A 24,042-nucleotide genomic window follows, 5' to 3' on the forward strand; every position below is an offset into this window, starting at 1 on the left:
CATTTAACTTCTCTGAACCCCAGTTCTTCTTCTGTAAAATGGTGATAGTATCTATCTCATAGTTATTAGAGATACCATTGAAGTTGTAAATGAGGTTATTATTATGATTTAAAAGTATACTATGTAGTATAATACACTGTATAGTAAAACATCATATAAATAATCAACAAGCAATTTTCCTCTATTAACCCTTCATAGTCTTATTGACATAGTGCTGCTTTGAAGAGTTAGCACAGGAGCACAGACTGTTAATTTCTGAGGCTGGGAAATGTTCAGCACTCAGTATATGCCATTTACTTTTGCGACGTATCCTGTGGGGCTGCAGTTCCCAAGCCCCAGTCTGGTCCGCTGCCTACGAGGGACCCGCTGCAGAGCTTCTGCCGCCCCCCACCCCTCGGTCTGTGGAAAAATGGTCTTCCATGAAAGTTGGGGGGCCAGGTGCACAGCAGGAGGTGAGCAGCAGGGGGAGTGAAGTTTCATCTGCATTTACAGCCTCTCCCCTGTCGCTCGCATCACTGCCTGAGCTCCGCCCCGCCTCACCCCGTCCGTGGAAAAACTGTCTTTCATGAAACCGGCCCTGGTGCCAAAAGGGTTGGGGACCGCTGCTGTGGGGGACGTGTCCTAGGTGGGCAATGGCTCCCAGAATAGGCTTGGGAGTCAGACAGACCTCTGACTCCGCCCTTCTTTCTATATCTGCCATCTCAGAAAACTTACCTCGTCACAAATCTGCATGTCTCCTAAGGTTGTGCTGCAAACTCCAGTCCTGTGGAAGTGTTTGCGGTTCCCCAAAGCGTCAGGCTCATTTCTTGGCTCAGCCCATTGTTCCCTCTGCAGGACGCTCTTCCCCGCCGCTTTCTGCTAGGCTAAATCCTATTCTTCTCTGCTTCCGCCAAGATTTCCTTGACCCGTAAGGCTTGGTCAGGTGCCCTTTGCACCTGCCTGCTCCCTTAGCCGCCCTTGAGTTACCCCTACGGCCGGTGGATTGTCATTGCCTAGTCATCTCCCCACTGTAGTACTGATTAGGATTTGGGGTTTAGTATGTATTGGGCACAGAGCTTAGTGCTGTATGTCATAACTATCCTATAAAATGGGTATTAGTATAGATGAGGAAACTGAAGCTCAGAGGTGAATGATTTGCCCAAGGTCATACAAATACAAGCAGAAGGGCTGGGATTTGAACCTAGGCCTGACACTAAACCCTTTGCAGTCAATTGTAAATTTCTAAGGGTTAACAGGGTACAGGGTTGAACGCAGTGAAAACACACAGTAAGTACTCCACATATAATAGCTATTATTATTTTGACCCAACAAGATTATAAGCGTCTGTAGGGAAGAAACTTTTTAGGAATCCCCTAGAACAATACCCCAACTGAGGCTGAGCTAATGAGTGGAGACCAGAGTATAACCTCGAGAGTAAGGACTCTGCATCTGGTTCCTGGACTATGCCCCAGAGCACCACTGATTGTTTCTCAATAAGTGACTGATGTGAGCTTTTTTGTTTTGTTTTTTGAGACAGGGTCTCACTCTGTCGCCCTGGGTGGAGTGTTGTGGAGTCATCGTAGCTTACTGCAGCCTCAAACTTCTGGGCTCAAGTGATTCTCCTGCCTCAGCCTCCCGAGGAGCTGGGACTACAGGCACATGCCACTACACCTGGCTAGTGTTTCTATTTTTTGTAGAGACAGGGTCTCACTCTTGCTCAGGCTGGTCTTGAACTCCTGTCCTCAAGTGATCCTCCCACCTTGGCCTCACAAAGTGCTAGGATTACAGGTGTGAGCCACCACACCCAACCCTGATGTGTTTTCTATTACACAATCTCTGTATTTAAGAGATGTTGCATTTCTTGTCACACTTAGGCCCCTTTCTGCTTCTGAGTGAGGAGAGGGTGGGACTCCAGAGGGGCCCAGGAAGACAGTGGAAGCTGCTTTTTGATGAGACACACAGGAACCACCAACCATCTAAATAAACGTCCTCTTTATTTTACCAAATATAATTTATCAGTTAAGTTGACATTTGTCAATTCAGTTATAGTAACTATAAATAATTCTCTTAAGACACAGTTCTGTAACTTTTTAAGGATACAAGAGTAAACCAATATTGCTCCTTACAGCCAGGCCAAAAGTACGCGCAGTTGGTGCAATCAGGGGAAAAGAAATCTTCCATGAAAGTCAACTTCGTTGTCCTTCCCTCTCGCCCCACAGTCCTCCTCTGCTCACACACTCAGGGCCTGGGGCACGCCTATCTTTCTGATATTTAGGCAGACGCTCCAGAGTCTTCCAGGACTGCCTGGCTGAACTCTCGAGATGAGGAAGGAGTGAAGGACTGGGGCAGAGGTGGCTGGAGGTGACAGGGGCTCACAGCCTCAGGGGCAGAGGAGTCGGTTTGGGGCCTGTACAAGGAGAGTCTGTGTGCGAGTATGTTTTGAGGTGGAGAAGATGAAGAGGAAAGAATTCCAGAGGGAAGAGCGAAAACAAGCCCAGGCTGGTGTTAATGAGCTCTGTTGGCCACAACTCCAACTAGATAACCTCTACAATTCCTTCCAACCCTAAGGTTCTATGATTCCAGAAGGTGGCCTGGGTAGACATGCAGGGAGAGAAGTCTCTGGAGGTCTAGAGCCAGTTCCTGGGATAAGGCATGGTGTTGGCAGAAACAGGGTCATTGCCTAAGCCTTCCCTTGGAGGTGGGCTACAGAGGGGAGGGCTTATGGGGAGGCTTCTGGGAAGCTAGAAAAAGTCTCCACCCAAATGCCCAGATTTGTACATGTGTGAGTGTGGACAGATTTCTGAGCTGTTCAGAGCAATGTGTGGGGAAGAGGCAGAGGCTCCAGTTTTCTCCCAATTTTGTGCTAGGCAGAGAAAAGTAGAAGCAACCAGTTGGCTGTCCAGCTTGCTAGTTCTAAATCCTCTTTTGGGTGCTTGGTGAGGAGTGGAGGGAAGGGAAGGTGAGGAAGGGCAGTTTAGGGAAACGAACACTGGCTGGGCGATGGGGCTGGTGGCTCTAGCTGTGGTCAGCACTGCAGAGTTGGGATCTAGGCAGGAGAAACAGGCAGACCCCGGGCTGGTGAAGTAGAGAATACTTACAATGAGGAAACTCTGTCTGCCACACTGAAAGGGCAGATGGCCTTTGTAACCTGGAGAATGAGGGGCGGTTAGAGCTGTGTTTCCCTTATCACTGGCTGGTCAGTGCCTGGCACAGTACCTAACACATAGTAGGCACTCAATAAATACTGTTCAATGAATGTTTCGGATCATGCTGCAGAAGAGCTCATCTTGGGAAGGCTGTGTATTTGCTGAATGAGTGAATGAATGAATGAATGAATGATGACCGTGGGCAGAAGCCAAGAGAGAGGAAGACTGACCTTCATGGCATAAGATGACTGATTTTAGGAAGTGACAGAGTCCAAGGTGACCACATGATTATGTCCTTGGGAGAAACAGCAGCAATGAAACACCCCTGGTTGCCCTCAACCTCCAAATCACTCTCCAGATACCCATGATGCCCCTAATCTCAGAACCCAACCTGGAGAGCTCTGGGGAAGGTAGCACTTAGAGACAATTAAAGATGAAGGTTGGATAGAGACAAACAATCAGTCCTCTGGGCCCACGAAGAATGTGAGTTTTGGGAAACCTATGGGTAGACACGGGTCAACAGGGAGATGAGGCCACTGTGCATTTCTTCCTGGATGTGACAACCAATTGAAAAAGATCAGAGGGAGGGATTAGTGATGCTGATCAGGCAGTCGGGTAAGAGGCATGGGCACAAATGAATGGTCGGTCCACCTTAGTCCTTCTGACAGCAGAAGGGCCTAGGTCCAGAGGGCAGAGAATCGGGCTGGGATGAGTGAGGGGTAGAAGGGGTTGGAGCAGCTGTCTCCTGCCCAGGGCTCTGAAGTTGGTCCATGTCTACAAAAGTATGTGTGTGCTTGGGAGTGTTACTTATTCCGCTGTTCAACCAAGAAAAAGAAAAAAACCAAAAACCAAAACCCACTCACAAAGGGTTTCTCATTAGGACCAAGACTGAGGTTACTAAAGCCAAACAAAATGTCCCCAGACCCTAGACAAAAGCCCCCTGTCCCAATCCACCTCACCTGGAGGCACCCACCATGAAATTGCACTTGGTGATTGTCTCAAAAATCTACTTGTACTGCTTATCTCAGTCCATCTGTCCCTCCTGAATTCGTGCTATATAAACTTGGCTCAATGTATAAAAATTCCCATTGAAAATAATGAGAACTTGGTATCAAAGTGAAGTCCTAGAAAGAGGTGGGAGTGTGGGGTGGGGTAGGGACAAGGGAACAAAAGAAAAATTTCAAAGAGAAAGTACAGAGGGATGGGGAGAAGGTTGAGTGACCAAGCTAGTCCCCGACATCCGTGTCTCGGTCCCCGATGAGCCAGAGGATATGGAAGCTGAGTGCTAGGAGCCCAGTGCCAAGCAGGTCCCCCAGTGCAGTCAAGTATGGGATGGAGAAGTTGTCTGGGTCCAGGCCCCGGCCCCACATCCAGTGCACCATCCAGTCTGCGATGTAGAGGAGAATCAGCACCTGGAGAGACAGAAGGGCCCAGCCTGCAGCCATCCCCTCTCTCCAGGGGGAGCCAGAGGCCACACGATCAGACCTACTCCGGTTCAGTGCAGCACGAGGCTTGGAGAGCCACAGTCATTATCTTTTATCTTCATCTTTCCATCCCACAATTACCAACTTGAGCAGATAATAGGCAAAAGGGCTCTTTAGAGGGGAAGACGCTATTACTACCTGGAGTCACTCACATCAGCATTATGTTCTGCTCCCAAAGTTGCCAAGCAAGGGGCTTCCTAATTTAAATCCTACTTGTTGCAGGAATTCAGCCCTCTTGATTCTAATTCTGGGAAGATTCACAAGCACTTTTAAGTTGGAGATGCACTTGACCTAGAATACTATGGTACAGCAGGTCCTGCATCTTCTATAATCTGCACCACGCCTGACACTTGGGCTCCCTAAATGACTGCATTTGCATGAGAATGAAACGGTGGAAGCTCCAGTGTAGTCATCTGGGACGTTTCACTGTTGACCGTACTTTGCAAATACTGTGATATGAAAATTTTCCCCTAAGGGGCCCAGATGCAGGAACCAGAGCCCTTAATGGATCCAGAAGCCAGAAATGACACCTATTTGAAGGCAAACTTGGTTGCTCTTCTGTCCTCTCTCCAAGGAAGCCAGAGGTTACAGTTTCAGCACCCTTCACGCACATCCCCCTTGCCCCGCACACAGCTGCCTTGCACTCCCATGGCCTTGGCCCTCCGTGAGGCCACCCCCTGCATAACTTCACACCCTTTCCAGCAGCTGCAGAAGAATCCCAAAGAGAGTGTGGCCAGGAGGCCTTCGGGACCTCCCCCAGGAAGGGAATAGCAGCAGCTGTCCTCACATTCCAGCCACCTGAGCTGGTCCCAGGAGACAAGGCTGAGAGGTGGTGGCAAAGGGATCAGGAAAAAAAACCTTTAGAGGGCATCATGTGCCACACTGTGACCCTCTGCTGATCTAGAGACGAAACCAGAAGTGAGAGTGTCCCCCAGGGTATCATAGTAGGTAATGGAGCCAAGGTTATCCTTCCCAACCCAGGCCAAAGGACGAGTTGAAAACCTCCATCATAGACCTTCGGCATGCCCACCCCCTCCCCTCTCCCGCCACGTGCTGCACTTGAGCCCACTCGGAAGGGAACACGGGGACTTGGCTAATTGCTGCAGGGCAACAGCATATGGCCGATTCTCAGCCCAGCCCTTGCCAAGATGTCCTAACACAACCTTTCTGAAGCTGGGGGTGGGGGGGTTGGAGGGATAAGTGTTCATCAATACGAGACTGGCTAAATAAAATTATGGAACATCTATAAGAGAAGAGAATGCTGCCATAAAAAATCAGGGTGCTCTTCTTGTTATGTATTAATACAGAATGACCTCTAAGATGAATTCTTAAGTGAAAAAAGCAGGGTGCAGACAGTGTGTACAGTGTACTACATGTGTGTAACAAAGGGAGGAAAATAAGAAAAATGTATCTGTTTGCTTGTGTAAGTTCAGAGTAAGCTCAAGGGGTCCATAGGAACGGGTAACACGGATGGCCTGCGAAGGGGAACACTGGATGGGTGGGAAGAGGACGGCAGAGAAGATGACTTTTCACGGAGGTCGCACTATGAATGTGACCTTAAAATACTTTTGAACTATGTGACTGTTATCTATTCCAGAAACAAATCTATACCAATTTAAAATGTAATAATAAGGGTGGGTGTGGCCATAGAGTGGTAGCATATAGGAGCCTTGTGGTGACAGTTTTCTGTATTTTGATTACAGCAGTAGTCACACCAATCTACCTACACTTGTGATAAAACGGCAGATTACACACACACACGCACACACGCACACACACACGCACACACGAGTGCATGTAAAGCTGGTATAATCTAACTAAGTACTGTGAATTGTGCCAATGCTAATTTCCTGGTTTTGATATTGTACCACAGTTACGTAAGATGTTACCACCGGGGAAAATTAGGTGAAGAGTACATGGGATCCCTGCACATTTTTTTTGTAACTTCTTGTGAATCTATAATTATTTCAAAATAAAAAGTTTAAAAAATGTAATAATACAAGAAGTGAGAAAGTGTCACAGTGTCATAGAATGGCAAGGCCGGATGGTATCCTACAGATAGATAGATTACCCAGTGCAGTGGTTTAGATACTTTTTCACGCTGTGGACCCCTTTATTCAAATGCAATTTCCCGAGGAAGCCCAGCATGCAAAACAGAGCCAAATAGAGCTCTGCGGCCAGGCCAGTGGGGGTGGCACCCAAGGCCCACCTGCTCGGCATTCTACAACCACCTGCCTGAAACCACCACTTCCGGTTCATTCCTCTCAACTTATAAATATCATCAAGGCTCAGAGAAGAACAATCACCGGGTCAAAGTCACACAGCATGTTAGTAACTGCTGGAACCACAGTCTGTTCTCCTGAGCCCCTGTCTGGTGTTTATCAGCAGCCCTAACACACAGAAAGAGGTGGCAGAGCATCCGTTGGGCCCAGCCTGGGCCTCCTCTCCCATCCCTGCAGGGCGTCCCAGCTCCTCCCCATAGCCCTGCTCCTGCCAGTCCGTACCTGGAGCAGTGCAGCTGTCATATAGAAGATGATGAAGATGAGTGTGAGGGTGGTGTGCCCGCCCTGCATGCAGCTGATGGTGTAGAGGAACACCAGGTGTCCTGGGACCACGAGGAGGAAGAGGACCCGGGCCGAGCGAGAATTCACATCTAGGACCAGGGAAGAGAGGGCGTGAGAGGAGAGGAGGAGCCCTGGGCCCGGGAGGCCTTTCAAAGTGAGGAGGGACTGCACCACGCCCCGGGGCGGTAGACACCTGTTTCTACCTCTCCATCCAGTGGTCTCTAGCCCCAGGGGGTCCGAGGAAAAGACACCCTTCGTGCCGCCAGAACAGCTGGCACAGCCCAGCAGAGAAGCAGAGCTGTGGATCTGGCCCCAGCTGTCTCTTAAGTGGGGTTCATTGACTGGAGGCCCCCTCCCTCCAGGGCTGGAATGGGGCTGGGAGGCCGAGCACTACCAGGACTGAAGAAGGTGGTGCAAGGACTGGGGCAGCGGCGAGGAGCTTGTTCAGAGTTCTCTCCTGGCATCCCATTCATGTGCAGGAAGGTGGAGATGCGGCTGGCCTGCACTGCCACCAGATTGCCCCCAACACCTGCAGAGACATGTAAGGGCTTAGACCCCGGGGAGCAGTGGGAAGCAACGATCTTCTCGTTCTTTGTCTTTTTATCTTAGAGGCACTGTCCTCTGTCTTCATGTAGGGTCTGTGTGGGCGTCACCCATTCACTGGTCCCCAAGAGAAGAGTGAGGCACTAAGAAGGAAGAGAAAGACACCTCCACCTCCAGGGGAGTCTTCCAGGCTCCTCCATCCTCCCTTCTATGGAGCTGTGGCAGTCCCATGTGACCCTGGCACGGCTGTGAGAGTGCTGGAAAGGACACAGGCAGATCTGCAGACTCAGAAAGCCTGACTTTTCAGCCAGCACAGCGTGTGCACCTGCCTTCCTGCACAGCCAAGGGGACAAAGCCCTGCCTTGCCTCACCCCTCTCCAGTGCTCCGGGCAGACCCAAGCACCCAACGCTCGTGTGTTGGTTCCAGTAACAGTTTCAAGTGTCAGGTTTGAGCTCCAAACTCTGGAATCCAGTATCTGTCCCAGAAACTGTGCCGATTATTTCGTCTTCCCTCACACCCCAATCTGGTCTCTGCTTTTCTAAGCCTTGCTCTGAGCCCTAGAGGACTGACTTCTATGGACTGCATCACCCAGCCTCCCTTGCTGGCTGCTTCCACTTGGGTTTGTTCCATGGGAGCCACCAGCAGGCAATCAGAGGGTGGCGGGGGGAGAGAGATCAGGTATTTCTTTCCTGGTGTCTCTGCTGTTTGGCAGTGGTTGACCATGTTTGGATGTAGCATGAGGGCCTCACCAGATGCAGCCACCTGATCTTGAACTTCCCAGCCTTCAGAACTGTGAGCTAAATAAACTTCTTTTCTTTATAAATTACCTAGTTTCAAGTTCACTATTAAAGCAACAAACAATGGACTCAGACACTCCCCTGGACCCTTCAGGACTAAAGGCTTCCTGCTGTTGCTAGTCTCTGGGTGCATCAACATCCCTTGTTCGTCCTTTTACCCTGCTCCCACCTCCATAAGCAGTCCCTTCACTAAAGTCTTGAACTATCTGAGCTGGATTCTCTTGCCTGCTTGGACCCCGACTGATACAGAAACCAACCCCCTAAGTCTTTTCCTTTTCCCCCCCTGGAAGCTGATGCCAAGACCTCACCATTAATCACAGGCGTGAAGACAGCCATCCCTGCGAAGTTGGGGTCTGAGACAGTCTTGTCCAAGATGAGGCCTCCCACGCTACAGAGACACAAAGACAAAATGACATAAAGACCAAGGAAGAGTTCTGCTCTGGTCTCTGCGATGAGGGCTGTAGGTTCAGCTGGCCTTGGGAAGGGAAGGAAGCACGGTGGCTCCCAGGAGTGCCTTACTTCCAGTCCTCGCCTCCCTTGCCAGAACCAGGTGCTGCCTGTAACATTCTGACTTGGCACAGTGCCCCCAGGACCAGCTGGTGGGGCTGGGTCAGGCAGCCGCCTCCTATACCCACCCTCCAAGTTGGCTGGAGGAGCTTCCCACAGGACTCCCTGCTGGGAGGACCTGTACTGTGCTGCCTGCTCTGCCTTTACTTCCCTTTCTGGCAACAGCACTGGACTCCTCTTCAGCGAACCACCTCTCTCAAGCTCAGTCCCTGGGGCTCAGGTGACTGCTCCAATGATGGCCAGGCTCCAGGCCCATCCAATCAGAGTATCACATCCCCAAGGCCATAGCGATTGATTCAGGGATAGTTATGTGACCAGGTGAGAACCAGTGGAGCTATTCTGGGACTCTGTGGAACTGTTGGGAGAAAGATCTCTCTCTTCGGACTGGAATTGGTAGGAATAAGAAAAACACTAACCTGGACTGCAGGCCATCAGAGAGAAAAGCAGAGCTGAGAGGGGGACAGTACCGGGGGGCCCTGATATTATGTACGTCCCTGAATCCAGCTGCTCCTTTTTGGTTTTCTAGGCCAATACATTCTGCTTTGGAATGAAACCCATTCAGATAGTTTCTCTCACTTGCAACAAAAGAGAATGTGGCTAATACCCTATTGAACATGTTTCTAGGGTCTGACCCACAACCTCTGTCTCCAGGGCTTAAACGGGAGTCTGTGACAGGGTGGGGGTGGGGCGGGGTATGTCCTTAGGGCCTGAGCCTACCTGCTGATGGCCATGGCAATGATGACGGGCTCCCAGCCCGAGTACAGCACCTCCCTCGTGGCTGGGCTCCGTCGGGCCAGCACCACCCAGACAGGCAGCAGGGCCACAAAGGCGGCACACACCAGGGGGTAGATGTATCTCCAGTGACCTGAGAGAGCAGAGATCAGAAGGAGATGAGCACTGTGGCTGCCCCCTTCCAGCTTCCTCCTGGCTCAGCCTGCAAATGTCCCGACACATCAAGAGCAATACTATACTAAATGCCTGTAAACATACTACCTCATTTGCTCTTCACTGTAAGTCCGGGAGGTAGGTGTGGCCAGCCTTCTTCATTTTAAAGAAGAGGAAACCAAAGTAGAGAGCTACCCGGGTACTGAATTTATCACAGGCAGAGACCAGACTCTACGTGTCTTGATGTGATCCCAGAAATCACTATCTCCCATCCCTTTGCTCATCTTGCAAGCAGATTCCAGCCTTCAGTTCCTTTCCTTTACCCTCTCCGCCTCACCCCTCCAAGGAAAGCAAGAATCCACAGGACCAAACAGGAATATATTTCCAATACTTCCCCTGCCCCTGCCACCTGCATGAGTTTGAGATCAGTACTTGGCCACACCTAAGATCAGGAGTTATTACAACCTGTGTTCAAGCCAAATAGTTAAGAACACAGACAGAATCCTCGCACATTTGCAAAACTACTACCATCTCTCCCCATCCCGCCCAGGAGTCCACCGAGCCACACTCTTGGCGGCTCACTCAGTTCCAGGTAGAGTCCCCAGCTGGTGCCCGAGAGCAGCGCCAGGGTGATGAGGTCGCCCAGGCTGGCAGCAATGGGTGTGGCCACGTTGTCTGGGTTGATCCCAATCTTGCGAGAGCCAATGATGACTCCGATCATGATCATACCTGGTGAGGAAGGGGAGGAGGGACAGGGAGGGTGAGAGGGGACAGAGGAGGTGTCGGGTGCAGTCAACACCTCTGGGGCAGCCCTCCTTACCCCTCTGCGCCCTCCCTTCCTTACCCAGTACCAGGGAGGCAATGAAGGCTGTGGCCACGCTGCTGGCACAGAGCAGGAAGGCGTGCGGGATACTGAAGTGGCCATCAGGGATCCAGCCAAAGACGACGGCTGCGATGGACGCCAGGAAGCCCACCACCGTGGCCTGCACCTGAGAAGGGAGCGGTAACTCGCAGGACCCGGAGCAGCGAGCTTCTTGGCTGAGGTCGCTGAGCACTCGGGCAGACCTCTTCCTGGCCCCCAGCAGCCCCAGGAGGCAGGCTGGACTGGACTCTCCAGCCCTTCCAGGCTGGGAGCCTGTCTTTATTTATTTAGTTTCACACCAGACACTAGTATTGGGCAGTGCCCCCCGCAGGAGCCCGGGACATGTTACTGGCCCAATGAGCGTTCCTCTGGGGCTGGGAGGGAGGTTCAACAGGGCCGGAGACTTCAGTCCAGAGTCAAGGCCTGGGGCTCAAGAGGGAAGAGTCCCCGTCTGGAACCTGAGTGGCCTCATGGGCAGGTGGGATAGCAGTGGCACAGGACATTTCAGCACTCCTGAGTTTGCTTGTATGGCTGGGATCTGTGGGGACTCAAAGGCCCCTGTGCCATTAGGAACTGAGAACTGACATGGGCGATGCTGGGCCCCTCCCCATGGAGGCTGTTTTCCTGGGTGATCTGGTTACCTCCTGGAGCCACCTTGGGAGAGTCCAACTCAGCAGGCTGCTGGGGATTCACTCAGGAGCCAGCTGGGGCTGACCTAAGCCTTTGAGAGATTCCTGACTAAGGGGGACACTTAGCCCACCCTCTCCGGTGCCTGCCTTCTTACCTGGATGAGGGCCATGTTCCCCGTGATCATCCGCCAGAGCTCCTTGGGTGTGTCCATGTGTCCGATGTTGGCCTGGGAGAGGGAGGGCAAGGGGCTGGAGCTCCAGGCTGGAAAAGGCCTGTAGCTCCCTCCGTTAGGCCCCTGCCTGGATCAGTGAGCGGTACATGTGGCCCAAGACTCTGGGACCAGGACGTGAAAGTCCTGGAGAAGTGAAGTACGATCAGGGGTGCTGGGCTGAGAGGGAAGGAGCTAAAGCTGAGCTCCTGCAGCTGGGTGGGGGTGCGAGGGGGCTCCCAAGGCAGCCCCCTCTTCTCTCCTCCTCTCGGGACGCCCGCTGAGCGAGGCAGATTCCATCCTCTGCCCTGCTTATCTGGGCAGCCCTTTCCCGCATGGGTCAGAATGACTCCATCCCTAACTCTGAAGCCAGCTTGCTATCCCAGGGAAGGAAAGGTCAGCTGCTGGCGCATGAACGGGGTTGTAAGAGTGTTTGGGAAGGAGTGGGTGGCCTGGGCCAGGGGTAGGGTGGGCCAAGTTGGGGTGCGTTAAGCTGGCTGCTACTTCTCTGCCCCGCCTTCTCCAGACTCTTGGCTATGCAGGGACATCCTTCGCCTCCTGAGTTTTACCGCCTCCCATCCCAGGGTGCTGCCTGGTTCAGTCCCTGACTCATCATGGCTGATCTAATGGGAGGTGGGAGGCGGGAGTGACAAGTGGCCCATCCCTGTCTACCACCTTAAAGAAGAGCAAGCGGCCAGGCCACGGGGAGAGGGAATGGGAATGGGACGGGAGGGGGCTGGGAAGGCCTGGCTCTGCTCCCGCCCAGCTGCAGACTAGGGCTGGAGATCAGAGGAGGCCCCCATCTGTGCGGCTGGAGGAACCAGCATGATGCCCGCCTGTCAAAGCTGCACAAACAGTCACGAGGCGGGTTGTGAAGCAGGGGGTGGGGCAGGAGTCCAGGGACGGCTGGGACATCCAGAAACCAAACCTGGGAACCACTTTGGGCAGGGAACCACTTTGGGCAGGCGCAGGACACCCAGGGATCTCCCTACACCTGCCCAGTCAGGCCCCCCTTCCCACTCCAGCCCACCACGCTCCAGGCCTGGGCAGTGGAGCAGGGCCTGTAGCGACCGCCCGGCTCTGTGTCCCCCTCCTCCTAGCCAGGACACTCACTGCAGTAGAAAGCCTCGATGCCAGGGTCATTTCCAGGTTCCCCTTGAGCCCCAGCAGCGCAGGCACCAGGATAAAGACCTCTGTCACCTTCTGGAAGACTTCCCAGTGCTACAAGGTGAAAACAGAACCCAGGAATTTCAGTGCCCCAAAGGGCTGGCACTGAGGTTCAAGAGAGAGTCTGGGATCAGGGGCTTGAAGAGGAAATGGAGTCAGCAGGGAGTGAGCACGCCTGCCACCTTTCCTCCAGGAACCCTGGAACCAAACCAAGCCCACAGTTCTCCAAACAATGCAGCCCCCCATCCTGCCACCTGGACCAGGGGAGACGGAGAGGGTCTCTGCCAGTCAGGAGACCCCTAGCCCGGCTGTACGTCCTCTGCCTGCTTTCCTGGAGCCGGTGGGGAGGGCGGGGGAACCCACACAGCTGAGCTGCCCCAGGCTGCCTTACACCCCAGAACTCCTTTGCAATCCCCCCTCAAATCACAATCCCCGGCCCCTTTGCCTTTAGTCCAGTTGCTCTGTGGCCTCAGCCTTGGGTGGTGTTGTCTCAGCTGTGGAGCGCTGGGCTCCGCGGGGCCGGGGCTGGGCTGAGATTAGAGAGTTTGTTTGGTTTCCATCTCCAAGGGCCTTGGGCCACAGCAATTCTCCTGAACAGGCTCGGAATTGAGATGGTGACCCCAAACCTCAGAATGCTGGCTTCCCTCCGCCCTCCCTCACCCCACACACCTTCCCCCAGTCTCAGCAAGCAGAAGCAAGTGGAACCCGGTAGGAAGAGCCCAGGACTGGGAGCCAGGAGACATGGGTTCTAGTCTCCAGACAGTCGGCCCTGGCTCTCCTACCAGTTTCCTCGGTCACCTATTAAGTACTAACTGTGTGCTAGGCTAAGTGCTCTACACGGATTTCCTCATTTACCCATCTCAACAACCCAATGAGATAGGAGCTCTTTTTATTCTCATTTTGTAAGTGAGGAAACTTCGGTTCAGAGAGCATCATACGAGTTAGTGCTAAGTGTTTGAAAACAGGTAGGAGCTGGGATTGGCTATTTGAAAACTCCTTTAGTTGCAACTGAAACGGAGGCTCTGTAAAAAAAAAAAAAAAAAAAGGCTAGGATTTAGTCTCCCTGGCCTGATGGGCAATGTGGTTTCCTTTATTTGTTTTAAGAATGAAAAGCCTCCAGGTTGGTCTGAGTGTAGTGGTGTTTACAACTAATTGGTCACAACCAGTTACAGATTCCTTTGTTCCTTCTCCACTCCCACCGCTTCACTTGACCAGCCCAAAAAAAAAAAAAAAAAGCCTCCAGGTGGGGAGAGGCAGGAGGGGCAGGTGGCCAGGCAGCGGTGTGGGTGTGCCAGCTGCCCTGGGTGTTGCGGGCGGGAGGCACAGTGCTGTGATGGGCACCTGCACTGCACTGAAAGCCCGTGTCTCCTGTAAGAGACCACAGGGAGGGGCTCACGCTATCTCCCCAACATGCCTCCTGGCGTAGACCAGCTGGAGATCTTAGACAAGACACAAGGGCCTCAAGCTCCGGACTGTAAAACGTTCAATTCAGGGGCCAGATCAAATGGTTTCTAAAGGTGATTCCAGCACTGACACTCTACTGTTAAAGATGAGCAAGGTTGCAAATCAAAACCACCGATACCAGTGAGGTATCACCTCCCACCCATTAGGAAGGCTACTATCAAAAAAAAAAAAGACAACCCAGAAAATAATAAGGGTTGGCAAGGACGTGGAGATGGGAAGCCTTGTGCACCACTGGTGAGATTGTAAAATGGTGTAACTGCTATGAAAAATAGTATGGCAATTCCTCAAAAAATTAAAAATACTACTACCACGTGATCTGGCAATGTCACTTCTAGATTTTGATCCAAAAGAATGGAAAGTGGGGTCTTGAAGATGTATTTGTATGCCATGTGTAGTGCTACATAATACACGTCTATCAGATGAATAAACAAAACCTGACAAATATAAGCAATGGAATACTACCCAGCTTTAAAAAGGAAGGAAATCCTGTCACATGCCACAACACGGATGAACATGTCCTTGAGGACATTATACTAACTAATCCGGTCACCAAGACAAACACCATGTGATTCCACTTACATGAGGTACCTAAAGTGGTCAAAGTCATAGAGATAGGAAGTAGCACGGTGGTTACGAGAGGCTGGGGGCAGGGGGAAAGAGGAGTTCGCGTGTAGTGGGCACAGAGTTTCAGCTCGGGAACACGAAAAGCTCCGCAGATCTGTTGCACAACAGTGTGAATACACTTAGCACTACTGAACAGCACACTTGCCAACAGTTAAGGCAGTAAATTTCATGTTGGATGTTTTTCTACCACAATTAAAAAAAGATGAGCCTGGCTAGCAGACGGGGCTGGCACCAGAGGAGGCTGGACACCGGACGCCTGTATGACAAGGGCCTCTCTTTCCTTGTCGGAGTTCCCTTTGTGTGTCCAGGGAGCGGGCACCTAATGGGACCCGGGGAGGGGCTTGTTTCACTGGGGCCAGAGCCACACTTGTCTGAGCTCCTGGCCTGGCCAGGACCTAAGACTCTCTTTAGGGGAGCCCCTCTGCGAGGACTGATGGAGGCGAGGCGACATATCCCCCTCTGAACCACAGGTGTTGAGCTTTCAGGGAGCCACCGATAGAGCCAGCCCCTTCCAAACACTGCTGCCACTGAAGGGATGTGAATCCCTTGTCACCCCCTGGGAGTCCCATCTGCCCCAGAGGAACACAGGGACTGCTACTCTTGGACACGCTGGTGCATTCTCCGGGCGCCAGCTCCCTGCAGTCCCGCCTTGCACTGCTTTGCCTCTTGCCGCCTCCCAAACTGGACAAGCAGCTCCAGGGATGGAAGAATTCCCCTCTTCTTCTCCACCTGTGGGCTTTCGAAGCTCCTCTCAGAGCACAGCCTCGTATCCCATCTTTACCCCAAAACAGCCACTCCATCCTGTTTCCAGCTCCATGAAAATCCAAGTTCTGCAGGGAGGCGTATGTAATGTGCATGCACTGGTAGAGAGAAAAGGCCTGGAAGGAAATACTCCAAGCGTATGCAAGTAAATATTTCCTGAATTGTTTGGAAGAAGTATTGCTGGTCTTTATTATTACTTAAGAAAAAAACGTATAAACCTCAGCTAAATTCCTCTGGCTGCCACCACGCCCCCCAATTCCTCCACCTCCCCACACATGCTCACCCTCCCCTTTTAACTACAGGAGGACCTGGAAAATATGGGATTTTAGAAGCAAAGGGATGAGAGACAGACAGGCAAGAAGGAGCAGTCACGGCAACAGTCCCCATGCAAAAGTCTTCCAGCCCTCACAGAACACAGCCCGGAACCTCACTCTACCTGACCCCCAGCCCAGCAAAGCCCTGAGCTGGCACCTGAGTCACATATACTTTCTTCACCCACAAAACCCTTACGGATGCAGCTCAGACAGGGGAGCCTCGGACACACGGGCACGCACAGGACTCTGGGGAGAGATGCTGGAGGCTGGGGATGTGGAACCAGCCCAGGAATTGGGGCGGCCCTGGGCTTAGGGGTCGGTAGGACGTGGCAGGGGAAGACAGTGAGTAGCTCTTCTTCCTTCTTTGGCCTAATTCAGGCCCATCCTGTTCATCCAGGCTGGGAGTATCTGCCCTGAAGTCAAACCCGTCAGCCAAGCCGCCAGCCAAGCTGCCACCCACGCCTTCCTGCTCTGCGGGGGGTGAAAATGGGCACCGTCCAGGAAGCACTGCCCTGCTCAGGGGTGGGGAAATAGCTACAGATTCTCACTGCTTCTCAGAAATGCAGCCTCTCTTCCCCTTCTTTCTCTATTCTTGGGGCGGGGGGTCACTGGTCCCCAATTTCTGGGGGGTGAAGGATGAGACCACTTCTCCCACGCTCTAATCCTGATTCAGAGCAATCGCCCTAAGTCTTGAATCTCAGTGGCCCTGCTGGTACCTCTTCCTTGTCCTTCCAACCTGCCTCTTGCATCCCTCACCTCCTCCAGCCTCATACACTGACCCCCACCTGCCTTCTGTTCCAGGAGGGTGGCAGCCGGGAAAAAAGTCAGAGCCAGGAAGAGATGGCATCAAGACATTAAGATTTAAATTCCCAGATACAAGCTCTAGGCATGAGGCTATGGGAGAACCTCGAAAACTGGGCTGGAGTTGACCTTTCAGGGTGAGCACTGGGTCAGATCAGATTACAGGAACCCCAGCCTTCATCTGGCTGCGGCTTTCCCCAGAGGCATCTTCTAGAAGTCCAAGCAAGAAGGCCTCAGGGCAACACCTGGGTGTACAAGGCTGTACAAATAAAGAGAACAGCAGACGGGTCGCTGACAGCAAGCAAGGGGCAGAGATAGGAAAAGCAGACGGGGTAGCCAAGTGAGACCAGATCCAAGTGTCCTGCCCAGGAACGCCAGTGGCCATGGGAGCAGACCAGCCATGGGAGGAATGCTTCCTTCCCACGCCACTTCCCCGAGGCCATGCTTGCTACCCACTTTCCCAGTAGCTGTAACAGACTCCTCAGTACGCAGGGCAGAGAAGCCAGAGGAGGATATATTTTCGGGGGGAGAGGAGGTGTCTATTTTCTTCAAGATCCTTCGCAAGTGAGGAGAAAGTTAAAATCAGGACCTGAGAGTCCCACGTGTCTTAACCTAGCTGGGGATTCCAGTGGAGACCGGTGCACCACCGCCCGGCACAGCCCCAGCCCGCACAAGGGCTTGCGGAAAAAGGGAGTGAGACATCCCCTGGCAGCCCAGGGCCAAACCGGGGGGGAGCGGCACAAGCATCTGCAGCGAAGAGGCTCCCATATCCCAGCCCCCTTCAGAAGCCAACACTGGGCCCAGACGCCACGGGAACTTTTGCCACGGTGGGGGAAGATGGAGCCGGTCACGGCCCATTTGTCCTTCTACTTTTGGCTTGTATGCCAGCCCCTTATTCCACTGCTGTGGCTGCCACGCTGGTTGAATGGAGCGGAGGGCAGATAAGAGAAATGGGCCTTTCAGGGAGAGACTGGGTCTTCTGTAGCAGTGGGGAAAGATGGGGGCCCTGGACCCAGGGGACAGCTGAACCCGGCCAACACAGACTTCTGCTCAGTTGTTCTGAGACACTGGGGGACACACTCCAGCCAACTCCTCCAGATGGCCCAGTGTGACAGGCACTTCCAGACTCTGTCTCACTGAAGGCCATCTTAGCTTGTGAAGGGGGAATGCAGGTATGAATCCTTAGACATTGTCCTGCTCTTCCTGAATCTGAGACCGTCAGGCACCCTCCTCCCTCCTGTGGATGTGGAGTAAGAATCTCCCTGGTCCTTCTGCACTCACCCCCTCCTGCGATCACCACAGCCATCAGCTGCAGCAGGGAGGCTGGGGGAGGAGGCCAAGGACAAACCAGCCATTGTCATCCACACCAACTCGACCCCAGCTGTGGGCTGAGCCTAGATGCCCTAGGTGTGACAGCAAGGGCAGCGCCAAGGCTTCCCCACCTAGGCCACTCCGTATCTCGGGCTCCTGGGTATGGGGTGGGGGTGGGGCAAGACATCAGAGGGCTTTTTCAGCTCTGGAATCTGAGTGTGTGGGATGGGTACGGGTATGTGTGTGTGTGTGGGGTGCCTTCCTACCCCCTCTAAGAACTTTTGTTCTTGGCTGGGCATGGTGGCTCATGCCTATAATCCCAGCACTCTGGGAGGCTGAGGCGGGAGGATTGCTTGAGGTTAGGAGTTCGAGACCAGCTTGAGCAAGAGGGAGACCCCGTCTCTACTAACAATAGAAAAAATTAGCCGAGAGTGGTAGGGCACGCCTACAGTCCCAGCTACTTAGGAGGCCGAAGCAGGAAGATTGCTTGGGCCCAGGAGTTTGAGGTTGCTGTAGGCTAAGCTGACGCCATGGCACTCTAGCCCAGGCAACCAACAGGGTGAGACTCTGTCTCAAAAACAAACAAACAAACAAACAAACAAAAAAACTGTTGTTCTTGCTTACATCAGAAGATAACTGCAATTATTCCAGATTCCAGTCGACCCTGCTCTCCAGGGGAAGACAAAGAGGGCAGGCTCCTCCCAGAGTCTTTAACCAACTGGTGAACCAGGGCCATAGTGAAGTCCACAGAGGTAAGTGGTACAGGCTCTGGGGTCAGATGAACAGGGACAAGTTACCGAATTTCTCTAAGCCATAGGATCTCTACCTACGAAATGGAGACAATTATGGTTCGTATCTCATAGGCCTACAGAAGAGCCTCCAAAATGCTTCCCCACTACATTATCATCTAGAAAATAAGACAACTTTCCCCTAATTCACCAGTGGATCTTGGTTTGGCAACCCTTGGTAGGTACCAAACCAGAACTCAAAAACTTTAAGAATGAACCAAGGCCACAGGAAAGGGATAGAAGAGGCAAGGAAACAGCTACCTGTCTCATTTCTCCTCCTTGCCCTCCTCCACTCACTGCCCTAGAGGGAGGGGCAGTCACTGGGGGGAGGAACCCAAAGCTCTGGGCTGGCTTCCTAACCTCCGCGTAGGAACAATCTTCAAGGTAACAGGTTTGGAGGGAGGGGCGGTAGTGCAAGGCACTTTGGCATGACATAGACACATTCTCATTAGCAACCGAAGGTTCTCCTGAAGGGCTCAAGTCAAAGTGGTCCAGGTGGATACTATAGAAGCAACCACTGAGAACAACCAACCTTCAGGCCCTTGGGACACGAGTGTGGTGAGACCTACCAGCAGGACTCTACATCACTACATGCACGGTTTATAGGGTTGGCTTGGCATAGGGAAAGTGATGCTGAGCTTCATGTCCTTCTGGGAGATGTCATGGTCAGGGAACACTGGGGGGGTCCCAAAGGGCAAAGGCCAGATCTCCTCCTGCCTTGGTGTTTCTCTGAGTACCTAGGACAGAAGCCAGCACTCAGCAGGAATTTGATACGCACTGCTGATCGACTTAGATAAACCCAGCACCTTCAAAAAGCTCTGTGTGCCATACTGTGCTTCAAGAACTTTTACCTAGAAACAAAACTTCATCTCTTGGACCTGGAGGTTCTGCATAAGCCCTAACTCACAATGAGCTAACATAGCATGTCCCCGGCTCTTATCTTCCAGGTCCTGCTCACTCTTATCCTTCATTCTACCCAGTAGCTTCATCAAGAACCATCTTTGGCAGGATAAGGTGGCTCACATCTGTACTTCCAGCACTTTGGGAGGCCAAGGCAGGAGGAATGCTTGAGCCCAAGAGTTGGAGACCAGCCTAAGCAACATAGCCAGACCCCATCTCCACAAAAAAAGACAAACAAATACAATAAAAAAATAAAGAGCCCTCTTTGTGCAGGGCAGGTTCATGAAAGACAGGTGGGGAACAAAGAGAAGAGACAGTTCTGCCTAGACCTGGTTACATTTTGTCCCCATTTACGTCGGCACATAATTAGCACTTTAGGTTTTGTTACGCCAACTCCCCAAATCGCGCATCAGATAGCATGTGCCCACCCTTATTCTGCAAGGAGCCTGTGCCAAGGTTACAGGAAGATAAGCAACACAAAATGCCTTTAAGAGCCTTCCCACTTAATATGAGACCCTCCGGGCAGCTGAACAAATTCCTGCCCAGCAGGGGGATGGAGGAGAGGCTTGAAACCGAGCTTTTCACTATGGGTATCCTTGAAACCCCAAGTGAAGGGAAAAAAAGACATAAAGAAGAGACCCATTTAAATGTCTCTCACTGAGCTGGGCTTGGTAGGAATGCCCAGGAGGAAAGGCAAGCAACAACCCTGCTCCACGTCTCCTCTCCCAAGCCTGAGTTCTGGAACCAACTCTGTTTCCGTTAAGCAACACTGCCCGCACTGCCTCCCCGGGGCTACTCGGCTTCCTCAAGGTTTCTGTAGAAAGTAACCAGACCAAGAAGAAACTGAGGCCATGACCCAAAGGGAAACAGTATTCTAGGAAGCAGCAGCTGCTTCTAGCAGGGAGGTGGAGAGGAAGTTCTGAGAGTCGCAGTTTCCCAGGAGGCACAGGTGGCCCCGGGCTCACAGTCAGGAGCTGCCCTACTCAGGTCCTACCTGCACGATGTCCAGCACCATGCCAGCAGCCACAGTCCCAAAGCCTGCCAGGAGGAAGGGAAACAGCACTTGCAGCCCGATGGAGAAGGAGGTCTCCTTGAGTGGGGAGGGTGGTGCGGGGCCGCGGTCTGTGCTGACGTCGTCACTTTCGTTGCTCTGGCTCCCGTTCTCCAGCAGGGCGTCCTCCTCCCGAACCCCCTTGGCGTTGGCCCGAGACTCAATCGCCACCTCTACCCCAGCCCCATCAGGCCCCAGGAACTCTGAGGTCCCGGCCAAGGGCTCTCGCCCGGGGCCATCGGAAGAGCAAGGAGACGCAGTAGGGCCAGTCCCGTTCAGCTGGTGGACGTCCTTCGGCTCCGACTTAGAGGACATGACAGGCAGGGAGGAGGGGAAGGGAGAACTTTCCTTTCTTTTTTTTCTGCTTTCTCTCTCCCTCTCTAAATTGGGAAAGAACTTAGTCTTGGGGTGAACCCAGGCTTGGGTGCCGCGGGACCTCTTCCCACGGCTCTCCGCTCCTACCAGGCACTGCAAAAACTGATCCACCAACAGGCAGCCCCATCAAGCACTGAAGCCACAAGCTGGAGGGAAACAAGAAACTCCTCACCAGACTCAGCAGCCAGCCACTAGGGGTGCAGACGCCTGACTCCAACCGACCAGCTCTGTGCCTGGGGAAACGTGTCTGGCCTCTTATCTTCTTTGGTTCTCAGCAGCAGGCTCCTCAGAGCAGGGGGCATCCAGAGTATAAGAGCCCAACCAAAGTCTGGGGTGCCCTCTGAAGAGACCCCTCTTTCATCAAAAGTAGCTTGAGTTCAAATCTTTCAGAACACGGCCTCAGCCTGGGGCTGTGGCTCCCTCCTGCTCCTTTTGCTGGGCTCCTCCAGCTTCCCGCAGCTCCTCAGGCTCTGCTGGTCCCAGGGCACTGTCTGTGGCCGTTCCCCTCTATTCCAGAGATTTCCTCCCTTCCTGAGCAGACCTTGTGCCTCCCCAAGTCCCTGGTCCTTAAAGTCACAAGAATCTGCGTGGAACACCTTATGTGGGAAGAAGAAAGAAAAGAAAAAAGAGAATGTTATGGTACAGCAAAGGACAGCTCATACCCGGAGAATTCTCCCCTCAGGCAGTTATGAGTTTGTTACATAGAGGGTTTGCTAGTTGCTTCCCTTTTTCCAGTAAAATTACTCAATCCTACACTGCTACATCTGGAGGTCCAACAGGTTGGGACCCTCACCATCCTCCCAGCCAGCAACCTACCACCCACAGGGATCACGACCGTGGTCTGCAGCAATGAGATGTGACCAGACTGGCACTGGGAAGATGCTGGGTAGGAGACCTTGGCACTGTTTTCTCAGCATCGTGGGGTGGGTAGAGATGTCCTCAGGGAGATCCCTTCTTGAATGTCCACTAAGAGCCCAGGATTATTTAAGTGTGGTCTCTCAGAGGGGACAGTTATAAATTCAGTTGCAAACTCCCTGCCACACAGCCACCCACCCCACTGTAGAAGGTAATTGTTTATCGTCACAAGACAGCCACAGCAAGACAGCCACGTAAGGCAAATAAACAGAAGAACCTGACCACTGAGTGGAGGCCCCCAGATCTGCAAACACTTAGCCTCTGAGAAAAAAAACAAAAACAAAACAAAACTAGGAGGACTCCCTGGGTAGAGGGGCAAGCCTGCCAGACCAAGGCCAAGAGCCAGAGGCCTACCCACTCCTGCCCTTGAGAGTCAACAGTGTTACAAAAAGCTCAGAGGCTGACTCTGACTCAGATCCAGGCCTCTGTCTCTACTTCTCTGCCCCGTTCTTGGGCCTGTGAGCTTGTCAGATAGGACAAGGGAATTATCTCAGTTTGAAGGGGCAGAAGATAAACTATTGGTTATCACCCACACATTTCAGTTCCCTAGGCTCCTCCTGTTCCCCAGGGTTACTGCGACTTGGATATAGTAGAATTCTTAAAAACAAAAAACAAAAAGTAACAATAAAAAACCCTCCAAGAAACCAAAACTGAGGCACCATATGCCAATGTGCACTTGCTCCCAGATGGGTCTCTTTAGTTGTAATAGCTCCACCTTTCTTTGCCTAAGGAATCCCCAGGTTTCCTAATTCCTAATGGAAGTCCATTTCACCAGAACAGCTCTTACAAGTAAAAAATAAATTTAAAGAGAGTTCCCCCAGGTAAGAAGAACAGGTCCTTAAGTATTCCAAACACACACAATTAGCTCCAGTTTGGGAAAGGCTGGATCAAACCCCAGTCGCTGGCCCACGGGAACTGTTCCCTTTCTATCCAGTCACCCACCAGGACTCCCTTTTCCAGTCTCCTTAAACACAGCACTGTGGTTCTTTCAAAGACTCTCAGCAGAGATGCAGGAAGAAACCTCTGAGTCCTTCGCCCCTGTGCCACGAAAGTTTCTGAGTCCACTAAAATGTGACACCCCCACCTCCCTCCTGTCAGCTTGGCAGGCCACTTAACCTGAAAGGGGGCTCACAGGAAGGGAATCCAGTCCCTCACGCACTCCCCAGTAAAGAGACTTCAGACGGGCCTAAGGCCCTGGGATGAAAGAAGCAAAAAGTGAACCAGGACGCCCTATCTCCTCCTCCCAGTCGGGGACAAAAAAGATCCGTTTTAGTAACCCCAACCCAGGGAGGGGAGAAGTAGCTGGGTGGCCTCCCCGCGTCTCTCCACCGCTCAGACTCAGCAAATGCGCTGCGCGCCAGGACTCCCGCCCTCCGCCCCCCGCCCCCCCAGACCCAACAGGACTGACCTGCCCCTCGCTTGGGAGGAAAGGGGGCGCCTGGCGAGTGGCAGCAGGGGCCCGTGGTCTCGGGGGCTGCAGGGTACCCCCTCTTCTCATCACTCCTCCTCAGCAGTCCTCCTCGGCCCCCGGCGTGTCCCCCCTACACCCCCAGCCAAGGCTAGCGTCCAGCCGCGACACCCGGCTCGCTACATTTCGCCTCTGCGTTACAGCGAGGCCGCCGCTCCGCTTCCACGAGGGGGGAGGTGGCCGGGGAGGGCAGGATATACCGCCTCGGGCCGGGCGGGGGTGACCCGGACTGGGGGAGCCCGGACGGGGGACTAGGGGGCCGAGCTCACTCGCCCCCAATCGCTTCTTGCCCGCGGACTTGGGCCCGACTGGTTGGCTGCTGGTGGCAAACGTGATCTGGGGCAGACTGGGTGGCACCCCCTCCTCCATCAAAAATAGATTCTCGGATAGACAACTGCGGCAGCCAATCAGGACCCAGGGAGGGGGCGGTGCCAGC

At 52.9% G+C, this 24,042-nt stretch overlaps 1 protein-coding gene across 1 annotated transcript; it reads right to left on the reverse strand.

Moving 5' to 3' along the window:
* Nucleotides 1-1,956: 1,956 nt before the first annotated feature.
* On the reverse strand, nt 1,957-23,950 carry SLC41A1 (solute carrier family 41 member 1). The gene is made up of 11 exons (XM_045536563.1): nt 23,547-23,950; nt 20,792-21,819; nt 12,780-12,887; nt 11,613-11,684; nt 10,811-10,955; nt 10,549-10,695; nt 9,799-9,946; nt 8,823-8,902; nt 7,568-7,702; nt 7,114-7,262; nt 1,957-4,537 (listed from the first exon to the last, which is right to left on the reverse strand). The coding sequence occupies exons 2-11, from the start codon at nt 21,161-21,163 to the stop codon at nt 4,352-4,354; spliced, it is 1,542 nt and encodes a 513-aa protein (XP_045392519.1). The 5' UTR covers nt 21,164-21,819; nt 23,547-23,950; the 3' UTR covers nt 1,957-4,351.
* Between the last annotated feature and the right edge of the window lie 92 nt (nt 23,951-24,042).

The sequence above is a fragment of the Lemur catta genome, chromosome 23 (assembly GCF_020740605.2).
Source record: "Lemur catta isolate mLemCat1 chromosome 23, mLemCat1.pri, whole genome shotgun sequence".
NCBI lineage: Eukaryota > Metazoa > Chordata > Mammalia > Primates > Lemuridae > Lemur > Lemur catta.

Bases quoted from the DNA above. Each gene is read 5' to 3' on its own strand.
- SLC41A1 (XM_045536563.1), bottom strand. From the start codon at position 21,163: ATGTCCTCTAAGTCGGAGCCGAAGGACGTCCACCAGCTGAACGGGACT. The intron at 9,947-10,548 runs GTGAGCCGCCAA...CTGCTCTCTCAG, and splicing joins GGGACTCTACCTGGAACTGA to GTCACTGGAGATACATCTAC. The intron at 4,538-7,113 runs GTACGGACTGGC...CTGTCTCTCCAG, and splicing joins TGACAGCTGCACTGCTCCAG to GTGCTGATTCTCCTCTACAT.